The sequence below is a fragment of the Rhinopithecus roxellana genome, chromosome 19 (genome assembly GCF_007565055.1).
Source record: "Rhinopithecus roxellana isolate Shanxi Qingling chromosome 19, ASM756505v1, whole genome shotgun sequence".
Taxonomy (NCBI): domain Eukaryota; kingdom Metazoa; phylum Chordata; class Mammalia; order Primates; family Cercopithecidae; genus Rhinopithecus; species Rhinopithecus roxellana.
This window is the reverse complement of record NC_044567.1, coordinates 70,832,631-70,846,763: the sequence shown is the minus strand read 5'-3', so window position 1 is coordinate 70,846,763 and position 14,133 is coordinate 70,832,631. Positions and strand designations below refer to the sequence as shown.

The 14,133-nt window shown below is 39.3% G+C and overlaps 1 protein-coding gene across 2 annotated transcripts in view; it reads left to right on the top strand.

Annotated features, from left to right (window-relative positions):
• Positions 1 to 14,133, top strand: part of MYH10 (myosin heavy chain 10) — a 153,355-nt gene that overhangs the window by 27,482 nt on the left and 111,740 nt on the right. For both annotated transcript variants that reach the window (XM_030923661.1, XM_010362445.2), the window contains exon 4: positions 13,814 to 13,841. In XM_030923661.1, coding sequence (XP_030779521.1) covers positions 13,814 to 13,841 — 28 coding nt within the window. The remainder of the gene's footprint in view (positions 1 to 13,813; positions 13,842 to 14,133) is intronic.

Below are 14,133 nucleotides of genomic sequence, written 5' to 3'. Positions count from 1 at the left end.
TATCCCATTAGTGGGTTCCCAAACCAGCTGTATAGATACAGTATGAGGAAGAATTGTTGGCTCTGGGGCTTTGCTGGTGAAAACTCCTCTTGAGTAAACAGAATGAGGAAGATATGAGGCAGATACGGCTTATCAGCATATCATATTATTATTAATATCATTTTAGTGTTAGAATAAACATTTATTGAAAATTACTGTGTGCCAAGCACTGGGTAAAGGCTTTGTGTCTGTTATACAGCACATGACAAGCTTGTAAAGTAAATAGAATTACTATCCCTATTTTACTAAGGCACAAGAAAGTGAAATAAATAACTTGACAAAGAAAGTGTATAGAGTGAAAAATACAAGCTAGGATTCAAAACCGGGCCATGTGACACATTCTTATCCACAATAATAAACTTCCATGTGAAAGTTAAAAGGAATTAGTTGATAGTTTTGATTACATAAAAATTTAAAAGTTTGATACAGAAAATGAAAACAACCCACTCTAAACAATTTCCCTTTGTATTTGATCTTGTAAGTAGGGGGCTACCTGCTGATCTACTACACGACGTTATTGAGGGGGCATCTTCAGGGCTAATCAGACATTAGCATATGCAGCATTGTTGATAAAGCTCACACCAGCTGCCAATGCCAATCAATCTAGGCCTTCAATTACAAATGTGAATGGATAGCCAAGTGTCACTGGACCTAAGAAGAGGATCAATAGCTTGACCGAGGACCATGTGGAGAATTCAGAGCACATGGCCCCACTAATCTATCATTTTAGATTCAATTCCCCATCCAAGCTGCCAAGAGCTTTTAAGATTCTGTTTCTTTCATCCAATGTGTTTATCATCCTTCCTAGTTTCATATCATGTAAAAACTTTTTCGGTCACACATCCCACATCTTTAAGTGTATTAATAAAAAATATTGAAAAGTTTTGCTTTTTATGTGAAAAAGCAAGCTAGCTTAATTTTTTTTAAGTGGATTTTAGGGGATACTGGATCAAAATGCAGTTGTGTGCGTGGCACATAGTCGTTGCTCAATAAATATTTGTTGAATGAATGAATGAAATCAGAATTCTTAGACGTAAACTTGATTGCAGAAAATCACGCATTCATTAAAAGCGTGAAATGGTAGATTAGACACAATTGGAAACTAAAGCAGTAGATTTGAAGACTAGAATGGAAACCAAAAAGAATCAGATGGTGCTTATGAGAGAAGGAGTGGGAAACATGGAATGTGTGTGTAAACTCGGGTTCCATGAAAAAAGTGATATTTTTGAAAAAGGTCACCAGAATTATAAAACACACTCAGGTCTTCAGATAAAAGTGCTGGGTGGAAATAATGAAAGGAGACATGCCTTGTCTTGCATACCTTGGTGGATAGGGTAACATGACATGCTGTCCATGGAAAGGGAGTCAGTAGCATCAGGCTTTTCATTTGCGATACTGTGTGTTAGGAACTGAATTCAGGAACACTGAGGTCTCTACCCTGCACATAATCATCTGAGGTCACCTAGGACTACCTACAGTGAGGCTCACCACCTTGTGGCTTGTCTTCCTTTGCTCCTGACACCTCACCAGCCCAGTTCCATCCCAGCTAGCTTCCATTCAGCAGCAGGCAACCAACACTGCTACCAACCCCTGTTGACCTGGATAGATGGAAAGGAAAGTTTTGCTTGCTGTAACAATACCTGCAGGGGCCACCTTTTTAGGCCATCATGAAAATTTAAGACCTGAGAGTCCACCATCTTCATGGAATCCTGGAATGAAATTCACTGTGTTTCCAGTCATGTTTTCATTTCTGTAATATTCCCTTTTCATTTTTGCCTTAGGTAACTCGCACTCTCCAATGTGCAAACTTTCTCTATGTTTAGTATCTTCAGTGAATATTTTCTTTTCCTTCAAGCTTTAACTGAGACTTGGCTTTCCCCCGCATATGGGGTATGAGCCCACTTAGTGAAGAGAACTCCATCACTCAAATCCTATGCACTGGGAGACAGGGTTGGTGTCCTTACTAACACTGTGTCTATGTGTCTGCTAAACCATTATTCCTTTACTGCCTCCCTCACCACTCATTACTTTCAGCAGCTTTCTTCTTGGTTCCTCTCCTCACTCCATAATGGGCCTCAGCACATTGTTTCCTCTCTGCCTCAAGCCTTGCCATTACCCTGTGTTACTTCATAGTTTTTAATGAACGGTCAAGTCCCTTGATCGTAAGGTCCTTCATTTCCTCTGTCTCTGACTTATGCCACCAACATCTATGGTGATGCTCTAGACTTTGCCATATTTTAGAATTACCTGATTTTTCAGATAATGTTTCATAAGTTCTATTGCAACGTCCTTCCATATTGGTAGTCCAGTCAGGAAGTCTCCTAAATGTGTTCTTTGCCTTCATGTGGATCCTCAGCCCATTAGTTGTTCTTCTTTCCTCCTGTATGTTAACAACACCCTTTACTTTGTTCCTTGTATAGTGTAGATTTCATGGCCATCTTCTATCCATTTCCTAAACCCCTCCCTTGTCCCATTGTTCATTGGTTATACTTGGTTAGTAAAACTCCCACGCTGGATGAATCAAGATATTTGTCTCTTTTAATGCTCTTATTTGGGTTGCTGATGCTTCTAGAGTTATGCTTACACAATGGAACCCACAAATGCCACTGTAATTTCATGACCACGAGCCCTGATTCTACTGTCAACTCTTGCTAATCCTACCTTGTTCCTCCCACTCTCCATAATGACTATTTCAAACCTCTGCAGGCTCCCGATCTCTGGGTCCCTCCTTGCTCCTCTACTCCCTGGCTGATGGCTTGGTCCCCATTCCACAGAGGCACTTGGAGAGGAACTGCCCCAGCTTGCTGAACAGATCATTCTCTCTTGTGTCTACTCCTGTCAAAGGCTGGTCTTACCGCGTCCTTCACCTCTGATGCTGAACACATCCTCTTAACCTTCTGAGGAATCTCGTGGTGTTGATTATTCTGGGTTGTGACTGTATCCTCTGCTTCTCTTTTTATAGGCTCCTAACATTAGCATTACGTTTTCCCTGTTAACTAAAGTTTTACCTATTACTTTAAATAAGAAAGTTAGTTCTTTTCACCTTCCTTTTACAGCCAGATTTTTCAAACCAGTGTTGCAGGTGGATAGGCAGATACGGTTGCTGGCAGGAGCTTGTGAAAATGAAGCAGGGTTTCAGCTGAGAGTGAGGAGGAAGGAGGAGAGATTGGAGGTTTAAGATAGAAATAGTGTGATGTAATCATCTAGGAGAGACAGATAATACTTACAATACATCACTGACATTGCATCAAATATTTAAAACAGTTGCTACTGGAAATGTAAAGAGAATATGAACCACAGTTATAGAGGGAGTTTTAACATGCTTCTGTCAGAATTTGACATATTAAGTAGGGAAAAAGAATATTAAAGAATGTGATTTAATACAACTTAGGAAGCTTATACTGAGAAATGTTATGTATGCAAGCAGAAAGCACATGTACAAACATGATGTCAATTTTGTATAGCAGGCCACCAATAAAACTCTCAGTTCCTGAAAGAAGAAATCACGGGCTACAGTCTCTGACCACAGTGCAGTAAGACAAGATATTAGCAATAAAAAGATTTCCAAATGGGTTAGTGTTTGTGGGAGTGTGTTTAATGAGTATGAATGTTTTTGTTATTAATCACTCATCTATATGGCTTTCAGTAAAAGAGGAAGTCAAAACTTACAGATTCTTTTTTTTTTTTTTTTTTTTTTGAGACGGAGTCTTGCTCTGTCGCCCAGGCTGGAGTACAGTGGCCGGATCTCAGCTCACTGCAAGCTCCGCCTCCCGGGTTTACGCCATTCTCCTGCCTCAGCCTCCCGAGTAGCTGGGACTACAGGCGCCCGCCACCTCGCCCGGCTAGTTTTTTGTATTTTTTAGTAGAGACGGGGTTTCACCGTGTTAGCCAGGATGGTCTCGATCTCCTGACCTCGTGATCCGCCCGTCTCGGCCTCCCAAAGTGCTGGGATTACAGGCTTGAGCCACCGCGCCCGGCCAACTTACAGATTCTTTAGAAATCACTACAACAAGCTGGGCACCATGGCTCATGTCTGTAATCTCAGAACTTTGGGAGGCTAAGATGGGCAGATCGCTTGAGCTCAGGAGTTTAAGACCAGCCTGGGCAACATGGTGAAACCCCAGCTCTATAAAAAATTTAAAAATTAGCCAGGTGTGGTGGCATGTTCCTATAGTCCTAGCTACTCAGGAGGCTGAGGTGGGAAGATTGCTTGGGCCTGGGAGGTGGAGGTTGTGGTGAGCTGAGATCATGCCACTGCACTCCAGCCTGGGCAACAGAGCCAGACCCCATATCAAAAAAAAATAAAAAAAATTACAAAATGTTACATATAAAAATTTTGTGAGTTACGGCAAAAGCCACTTTTAAGAAACAGTTCATGGCTGTAAACGTTTTCATTAGCAAAGGAAGATTTATAGACAAAGTAAAGTTTTTATTCAGCAAAATAGATAATAGACAATTTTTTGCGAATTTATTGAGCTGTACATTGCTTTTTTCCTGTGTCATTTCATAATAAAAAAGGTACTTAAAAATACGGCAATGAAATGAACCAAAACAAGAGGGAAAATGTACGAAGAGATAAGCAGATTGGAACAAAGAACATTTTCTCCTAGAACTGTTAAGAACAACTAAGAGCTGGTCCCATGAAAAGACAGACTAGACAAATCTTTGGCAAGTGTGACCAAGAAGACAGAACTACCAGAAATGACAGAGAGTATATAGAACACCATAAGCAAAGACAAAATTGACTCAAAATAAGGTGGAAAACTTAACCAGAACATTGTCCATGGGAGAAATAGAAGACATTGTTGAAGATCTATCTTTATGTCTTCAAGACAAGGCCCAAACGATTTTAGTGGTGAGGTCTGTCAAATCTTAAGGACTAGGGTGGCACGCGCCTATAGTCCCAGCTACTCCAGAGGCTGAGGCAGGAGAATGGCGTGAACCTGGGAGGCAGAGCTTGCAGTGAGCCAAGATCACACCACTGCACTCCAGCCTGGGCGACAGAGCGAGACTCTGTCTCAAAAAAAAAAAAAAAAAAAAAAAAAAAGTCTTAAGGACTAGGTACTTCCTATGTAATCTAAATGGGTTTAGACCACTAAACAATGCAGAGTAGGCCGGGCGCGATGGGTCACGCCTGTAATCTCAGCATTTTGGGAGGCCGAGGCAGGTGGAACATGAGGTCAGGGGTTCGAGATCAGCCTGGCCCACATAGTGAAACCCCGTCTCTACTAAAAATACAAAAAAATAATTAGCTGGGCCTGGTGGCGGGCACCTGTAATCCCAGCTACTTGGGAGGCTGAGGCAAGGAGAATCCCTTGAACCTGGGAGGCAGAGGTTGCAGTGAGCTAAGATTGTACCATTGCACTCTAGCCCAGGAGACAGTGAGAGACTCCATCTCAAAAATAAAATAAAATAAAATAAAATAAAGATGCAGAGTAACCTATATAGCATCAAAATCAGAATTTGTCAAAGAAATTTGAATACTTAAATTATGTTTTACTTTTTATTAAGGCAATATATAAAGATACTTTTAAAAAACACAAATACACAGGAGAATAAGACATAAAACTGGAGATACCCTATTCTGGATTCCCTCTTTAGGAATTTCTTCTTATATACATACATATGTAAATAAGTATATATGTCTATAAGTAATTATTAATAAGTAAGAAGCCTATGATATTCTTTTTCTTTCCTTTCTTTCTTCCCTTCTTTCTTTCTTCTTTCTTTTCTTTTATCTTTAGACTTCCTATTATGGAAGAAGAGTTTTTTGTTTTGTTTTGTTTTGTTTTTTGAGACGGAGTCTTGCCCTGTTGCCCAGGCTGGAGTGCAGTGGCACAATCTCGGCTCACTGTAAGCCCCACCTCCCGGGTTTACGCCATTCTCCTGCCTCAGCCTCCCGAGTAGTTAGGACTACAGGTGCCTGCCACCAAGCCCGGCTAATTTTTTATGTATTTTTAGTAGAGGCGGGGTTTCACCGTGTTAGCCAGGATGGTCTTGATCTCCTGACCTCGTGATCCTCCCGCCTCGGCCTCCCAAAGTGCTGGGATTACAGGCTTGAGCCACCGTGCCTGGCCTGGAAGAAGAGTTTCTATACTCATCTAAACCCTCACCATATCTTCCTGATAGAAGTTCAATCAACATTTTGCATTTTAACATTCAACATTTAAATTATTATCCTATGATTACATTTCCTTTCTTATATAATTTGTTTTCCTTGTGGTTAGTAATTTTCCCATTTTGGGGACTAGGGTAGTTTTACAATCACCTACATTAGTTTGAACTACAAATCCTCTTTCAGTAGACACAAATGCTTCAAGTAATTTCTCAGGGTCTTTCCCCCTTGAAGATGCACCTCCCAAAGCCTGTTATCCTCCTCCAGTTCGTACTTGTTTCTTTAGACTTGCCTTTGCCCTTCCTCTAGAAATTTCTTTTGCTTCTTTCCTTGGTTATATTAATTTATGGATCTCATATGCTGTTAACATTTTTGGATAGAGGATAACCTCTGGTAAGCTTCCTGAGAAACACTGGAAACAACCAATTATTACATCAATAAATAATTAATTAGAGGATGGCTCATCCATATAGTGAAATGCTAAGTAGCCACCTTGAAAAGGTGTTGAACCTACTGAGTGATCTTCCCTTCCCTTTTAAGAATAAGCATTTTAAGAATAAGATTGATATACATCAAAATGTGAACCTTGAGAATGCAAGTTGAAGGACTTTGAAACTGGATACAAGTTTCCTACATTAGGAGAAATAAAAGCAAGGAAAACAAGCCATTCTTGAAAAGAAACATCAAGGAAAGCTTTAAAAAGTCAGAAACTGGGCCGGGCGCAGTGGCTTATGCCTGTAATCCCAGCACTTTGGGAGGCTGAGGCAGGTGGATCACGAGGTCAGGAGTCGAGACCAGCCTGGCTAACATGGCGATACCCCATCTCTACTCAAAATACAAAAGAATTAGCTGAGCGTGGTGACACATGCCTGTAATCCCAGCTGCTCGGGAGGCTGAGGCACGAGAATCACTTGAACCTGAGAAGCAGAGATTTCAGTAAACCAAGACACGCCACTGTACTCCAACTTGGGTAACAGAGCGAGACTCCGTATCAATTAAAAAAAAAAAAAAAGTCAGAAAATATGTAACACCAAATATAGCACTTATAACAACAAACATGAGTACTTGTAGCACCCCTGTAAATAAAAGAGAGCCTAATACAATCATATGCCATTTACAAGAAAGACATCTCAAAGTAGCCGAATAATAAAAGTACAAGACTGGGCAGATACCTCAGCCAAATGCATACAAAAAGAAAGCATAGTCTAAAGTCACTTCAGCCTAAAGTAGACCTCAAAGCCAAAACAGGGACAAAAAGCATTATTTTATGTCAGGAAAAGGAACATTTAATAATGGTTTATAGTTGTCTTGGATCTATGTATTGAATCTTCTGATGTAGAGATACAGACAGTAGGAACTGTCCCTCCTCACCCACCCTGTGAAGCTGTAAGATATGGTAAAACCCTTGCGTTGACACTATTAAAGAACTGTTCTTGGGCCGGGCACGGTGGCTCACACCTGTAATCTCAGCACTTTGGGAGGCCAACGCGGGAGGATCATCTGAGGTCGGGAGTTCGAGACCAGCCTGACCAACATGGAGAAACCCCTGTCTCTACTAAAAATACAAAATTAGCTGGGTGTGGTGGTGCATACCTGTAATCCCAGCTACTTGGGAGGCTGAGGCGGGAGAATCTCTTGAACCCGGGAGGTGGAGGTTGCGGTGAACCGAGATTGCGCCACTGCACTCCAGCCTGGGTAACAAGAGTGAAACTCCGTCTCAAAAAAAAAGAACTGTTCTTACTGGGGAGACAGCATACAAATAAAGACAATATTGAGTAGTATGAGGAAAACGAAAAGAGGGTGAGGGCACACAGACTGAAGGGATTAGGGAGCGTGAAATGGTGATTTCATAGGGCGATTAGTTTAAAAATGCCCAAGAATCATTAGCTTTCTTATGAATCACCCGTTATCCTTTACTATAGCCAAAAATAAATAAACGCTAGGAATAAACACTAGTGCTGCCATTTCGGGGATGTCATATAGTCATCCACACTTTAACCTTTTGAGTGTGGCTTCTTTTATTAGCATAATGCCTTTGAGATTCATTTACCAGTAGTTCACTCTTTTTTAGTGCTGAGTAATAGTCCATTGTATGCCTATTCCATGGTTTGTTTATTCATTCACCGTGTAAAGAACATTTAGATTGTTTTCGGTTTTTGGCAATTAAGACAGTGTACAGTTGGCCCTCTGTGTTCGAGGGTCCCACATCTGCAGATTCAAGCAACTGTGGATTAGGGAAAATAATGGATGGTTGCGCCTATACTGAAGATGTACAGACAGACTTTTGTTCTTTTCATTATTCCCTAAACAATATAACAACTATTCACATAGCGTTTTCATGGTACTATTATAAGTAATGTAGACAGGTCTTAAAGTATTAACATATGGGAGGATGTGTGTAGGGTATGTGCAGATACTCTGCCATTTTATATAAGGGACTTGAGTGTGCAGGATTTTTTTAATCTGCTGTGGGTTGGGATTGCCGTGGAACCAATCCCCCACAAATGACATGGGCCAACCTTCGTATACAGGCTTTTGCATGAGCGTAAGTTTTCATTTCATTTGAGTCAATACCTAGGAGTAGGATCACTGGGTCATATGGTAGATGTGTATTTAACTTTATAAGAAATCACCAAACTATTTTCCAAAGTGGCTGTGCCATTTTGCATTTCTACCAGCAACAGATGCATTCTAGGTATTCACCATCCTTGTTAGCCCTTGGTATTGTCCATCTTTATTAAATTGTAGTCTTTCTAATAGACGAGCAGTAGTATCTCACTGTAGTTTTAAGTTGCATTTTCCTAATGCATCTTTTGATGTGCTTAAGATCTGTATATCTTTGGTGAAATGTCCAAATCTTATTGTCATTTTAAAAAGTTTGATAGTTTTCTAATTTTTCAATTTTGAGAGTTCTTTGTCCTTTCTAGATGTAAGTCTTTTATTGGATAATTGATTTGCAATTTTTGTCCTCCCAGTCTGTGACCTATTTTGGGTTAATTGTTGTATATGGTGCAAAATATGGGTTGAGATTCATCTTTTTGCGTATGGGTATTCAATTGTTCTAGCACTGTTTGTTGAAACAACTGTTTCTCAATTGAATTGCCTTTGTACCTTTGTGGAAAATCAACAAAGGTCTATTCCAGGACTCTCTGTTCCTTTGATCTATATGTCTTTCCTTTTGTCACACTGGCTTGGTTACAGTAGCTTTATAGTAAACCTTGAAATCAGGTAGTGTGAGTCTTCCACCACTGTTCTTTTTAAAATTCTTTATTCTAGTTCCTTTGTCTTTCCATAGGTATACATTTTAGAAGTCAGTTTGTTCCTTTTTGCCCAAAAAATCCTGCTGACATTTTGATTGGATTGCACTGAATCTATCGATCAGTTGAGGCCGAATTAACAGCAGTATTGAGTCTTCCAATCCATGAACAGTTTGTCTCTCTGTAGGTCTTTGACTTCTTTCATTAGTGTTTTGTAGTTTTCAGCATACAGAGATGTCGCATATACTTTGTTAGATTTATAACCAAGTGTGTCATATACCTTGGTATAACTAAACATTTAATATTTTTTAGTTTTAATGGAACTTTTAAAATTTCAATTTCAAATTGTTCATTATTAGTATATAGAAATAGGATATTTAAAATATACATTGACTTTTTTTGCAACCTTGCTAAACCTACTTGTTCTGAAAGGGTTTTGTTGTTTGTTTGTTTTTGTGTATTGTAGATTGTTTGGGATTTTCTGTCTAGATAGTCATGTCCTCTGCAAATAGAGACATTGCTATTTCCTCCTTTTCAATCTATGCTTTTGATTTTGTTTTCTTCCTTTGTAGTGTTGAATAGGAGTGGTGAGAACAAACATCCTTCCCTTCTTCCTGATCTTAGAGGGATAGCTTTCAGTTTTTCACTATTAAACATGATATTAACTGTAGGGTTTTTCGTAACTGCCCTTTATCAGGTTGAGGTTCCCTTGTATTTCTACTTTGCTGAGTTTTTAAAAATCATTAGTGGATATTAAGTTTTGTCAAATGCTTTTTTACATCTATTCAGATGGTCAGAGGGTGTTTCTTCTTTAAGTCTGTTGATGTGATGAATTAGATTATCACCTTTGGGATGTTGAACTAGCCTTGCACTCCCAGGACAAACACCATTTTTTCATTCTGTGCATCATCTTTTGTTAATATATATTGCTGGATTTGATTTACTAACATTTTGTTAAGAATTTTTGAGCATTTGTTTATGAGTAATATTTATATGTGGTTTTGTTTTATTGCAATGTCTTTTTCTAATTTCATTATCATGGTAAGGTTTGTCTCTTAGAATGGATTGAGAAATGCTTCTTCCTCTTCAGTTTGATGAAGAGTTTGTATACAATTGGTGTTACTTACTCCCTACCTGTTTTGTAGAATTTTCTAATAAAGCTATGGTTTCTTTGTGAGAAGATTTTTAATTACAATTTCATTTTCTTTAATACATAGAAGGCTATGCAGGTTACCATTTCTTCTTTTAGTGGTTGTGTCTTTTAAATAATTTATCCCTTTCATCTTGGTTGTCAAATATTTTGTCATAAAGTCATTCCTAGTATTTTCTTATCTTTTTAATATCTGTGGGTTCTTAATGATATTACTTCTTAAAAATTCCAGATATTGGCAATTTGTGTCCTTTTCTACTTTTTCCTGATTACTTTGGCTAGAGGTTTGTCAATACCACTGATCTTCTCAAAGAAGGAACATTTGGTTTCATTGATTTTTTTTCTTTTTTCTGTTTTCCATTTCATTGATTTCTTTATCATTTCCTTTCTTCTCCTTACTTTGGATTTAATTTGCTCTTTTCTAGTTTTTATTTAGGTAGGAGCCCAGATCACTGATTTGAAAACTTTCTCATGTTGAGAAAATGATTTCCTTCAACATGGATTTATTGCATACCTCCTTACGTGATTTTTGGAAGGTGCTTTGGAAAATACTGAGCTATCAAATGAGTCCCTAGTGTTTAGAAGGCTAGTTGCATTTTCGAAAGTGAGTTTTTTCCCCTTGAATATCACCATAAGGCTCTGTTTGGTTACATGTATAGGATTTTAGACTATGAAGATCATTAGAAACTGTCATAGTGCTGCAGTTGATCCTTGAAGGGTAGAGAGGATTCAGTGAAGCAGAGGTGGGGAGTTGATCACAGAGTTGGAGAGAATCTGGGAAGCTGGGTACTGAGGCCCAAAGTTAATACAAGATCAGATAGACAGATAATAAAAATAGATGGATCTGGCTAGAAGAGAGTTGGGTTTTTTTGGTTGTTGTTTGGTAGGCGGTGGGATAGCAAGAAGCATGGGGGAATGAAGTGTGCAGCAGGCTGTAGTGTAGGTCTCAAATTTTAGATAATGATAATAGCATGTACAGACGCAGGAAGAACGCCATCTTGAATGAATTAGGAGGCAATTCGATTTGGGTTAATTTGTGTGCTTTGATTTCTTTAATGTGTATACTACTTTCGAAAAGCCATAAACGACTTGGTATAGTGGAGTTCTATAGAAATTGCTAAGACCAGGAAAATTCGGGGTCTGAAGATTCATATTGAGAGTGAATAAGCAAAGACTTGGTAAAATCATGGTTTATAGGTGAAGAACCAGCCAGCAAGGAATAAATGCCTCATTTATAGATACATAGTTTGTGGCAGAGCTAGAACTAGAAAAGACTCCAGGCCCCATTATCTTGCCAGTGCCCACACGACACCTAGCCCTGGGTTTCTGTCAGCAGACCTTTATTAAAGCTAGCTATGGCTCACCAAGGCTGTTAATACTGAGAATAAAGAAGTAACACAGTCTCGGATCTCAAGCAGTGCATTCTAGTGGGCAGTCAACTGCAGTATTGTTTGTCTGATTCTAAAATACACTTAAAAGAAGGCAACATTGAGAGACCTGAGGGAGAGCATCTGGGAGGGTATTCCTAGAGGAGGTGAAGCTGGATTGAGGCAAAGGGACATGCAGGAGATATTCCAGTGGTTGTGGGTCTAGGAAGAGTATGTTGGAAGAAAGGATATAGTGTGACCTCTGTGTAAGTAAATGAGTAAAGGAGGCAGACATCGACTATGTACTATGAATGTTGGCTGTGGCAGCCAGAAAGAAGAATAACACTGGGTTATGAGCTATCAGAATGAAATTAGGGCCGGGTGCCATGTCTCACAACTATAATCCCAACACTGTGGGAGACCAAGGCAGGTGGATCCCTTAAGCCTAGGAGTTCAAGACCAGCCTGGGCAACATGGCAAAACCCTGCCTCTACAAAGATACAAAAATTAGCCGGGCATGGTGGCCCTGCCTGTGGTCCCAGCTACTCAGGAGACTGAAGTGGGAGGATTACTTGAGCCCAGGAAACAGAAGTTGCAGTGAGCTGAAATCACACCACTGCACTGCAGCCTGGGCAACAGAGCAAGACTCTGTCTGAAAAAAGAAAAAGGAAAAAAGAAATTAGACTTGAGGGGCAGGACAGTACTATGTTCTTTGTAAATCTCAGTTTATACATAGAATATATGAATGGATTTGTTTAAGAATATTATATAAAAAGAATATGACATAGTGAACACAGCCCTTATTTCTCTTTCATGGAAGTTATTTATGCCTAACTGCTGTGAAATCCTCCTTGGGCGCCTGAGACATCCACCAGAGGAAAAGCAAGCACAGCATGGCAAGCAGTGAAAAAGCTACTTGGGCCAGGCCCTGTGAGCTCAATTCCTTTCTAGGCAATGACAGACTTGTTTCGTATTGTTGAGAACACACACAGGTGCTAGAGGCAGACAGGCCTGGGTCCTCATCCCGGCAACCTTGCCCCTTTTTGGCTGTGTCACTTGGGAGGATTACCTAGCCTCCCTGAGGAACTTTTTCTCAGCTGTGAAATAGGGATAATAATACTCATAAGTGATTAGAAATTCTGCATCCTCTACTGGGAATTTTGTCCATGAGCTGGATATGGGTTTGATTTTTCACCTTTTTATTTGAAAATTTTAGTTGGATCCTTAAATTATTAATCACTTTAAAATCATGTGCGAGTCTTTTGTTATGTTTGGTGTATAAAACATGTTGACTTGAGACAATGTTTATAGATGTTTATCCTCCTTCAACTCTCTTGTCCTCTCAGTGTTTACTACTTTTTTTCCTCCTTTAAGATGAAATTAGCAATGATTCCTCTCTGCTTGTGGGTGTACTTGAAGCCATTCTGAAAGGCCATGGTTTCCAAATCTGGCCAGGTGTCAGAATCACCCGGGGAGTTTATTTAAGGAAGAGTTTTTAATCCCCATCTCCCAGAGCTGAGTGATTTAGTGAGGTGGAGTGCCAGGAAATACATTTTTATAAAACTTCCCAGTTGAATTTGATATGCGGCAGGGTTCGAGAATCAAGGTTAATTAGGCATATAAAGTCATCCAGGCAAACGATGTGTGGAATAAGCCTGAGTTACTGTTATTTACCCTCAGAGACTCTGGCATAAGAATAGGAGATAATGAGGGGGCTTGATTAGATTTAGGACTGTATAATGGGGTTGGAGGTGTTAACTTGGCTTGAGAGGAGTAGTTATTAATATTTTATAGGCTATTACTGCAACTTTATTATATCAAATATTTTTAAACCAGGCAAATGGTCACTTTCTTTTTTTTTTGTTTGTTTTGTTCTGTTTTATAGATCGTGAGGACCAGTCAATTCTTTGCACGTAAGTAAATGTTGAATGTTCAGATTTGTTTTTGATTTTCTTGGAAAGTGGAGCAATTATTTTTGTCTTGGGGGAGGGGAGAAGTAGAGCAGTAATTTTTGAGTTTGATGTAAACCTTGCAGTTATTTTAAGACTAAGATTATGTAAGTTGCTTAAATTGGGTGTTAATGTTTGGTTGTCAGTCTGGGCTTTTCACACATTTTGTAATGTTAATCTGTGAAACTGACATCTTTAGTTCATATGTCCAAGTTAGGCCTACTGGACGTTTCGGTAATTTATTCTTTTTACTCAA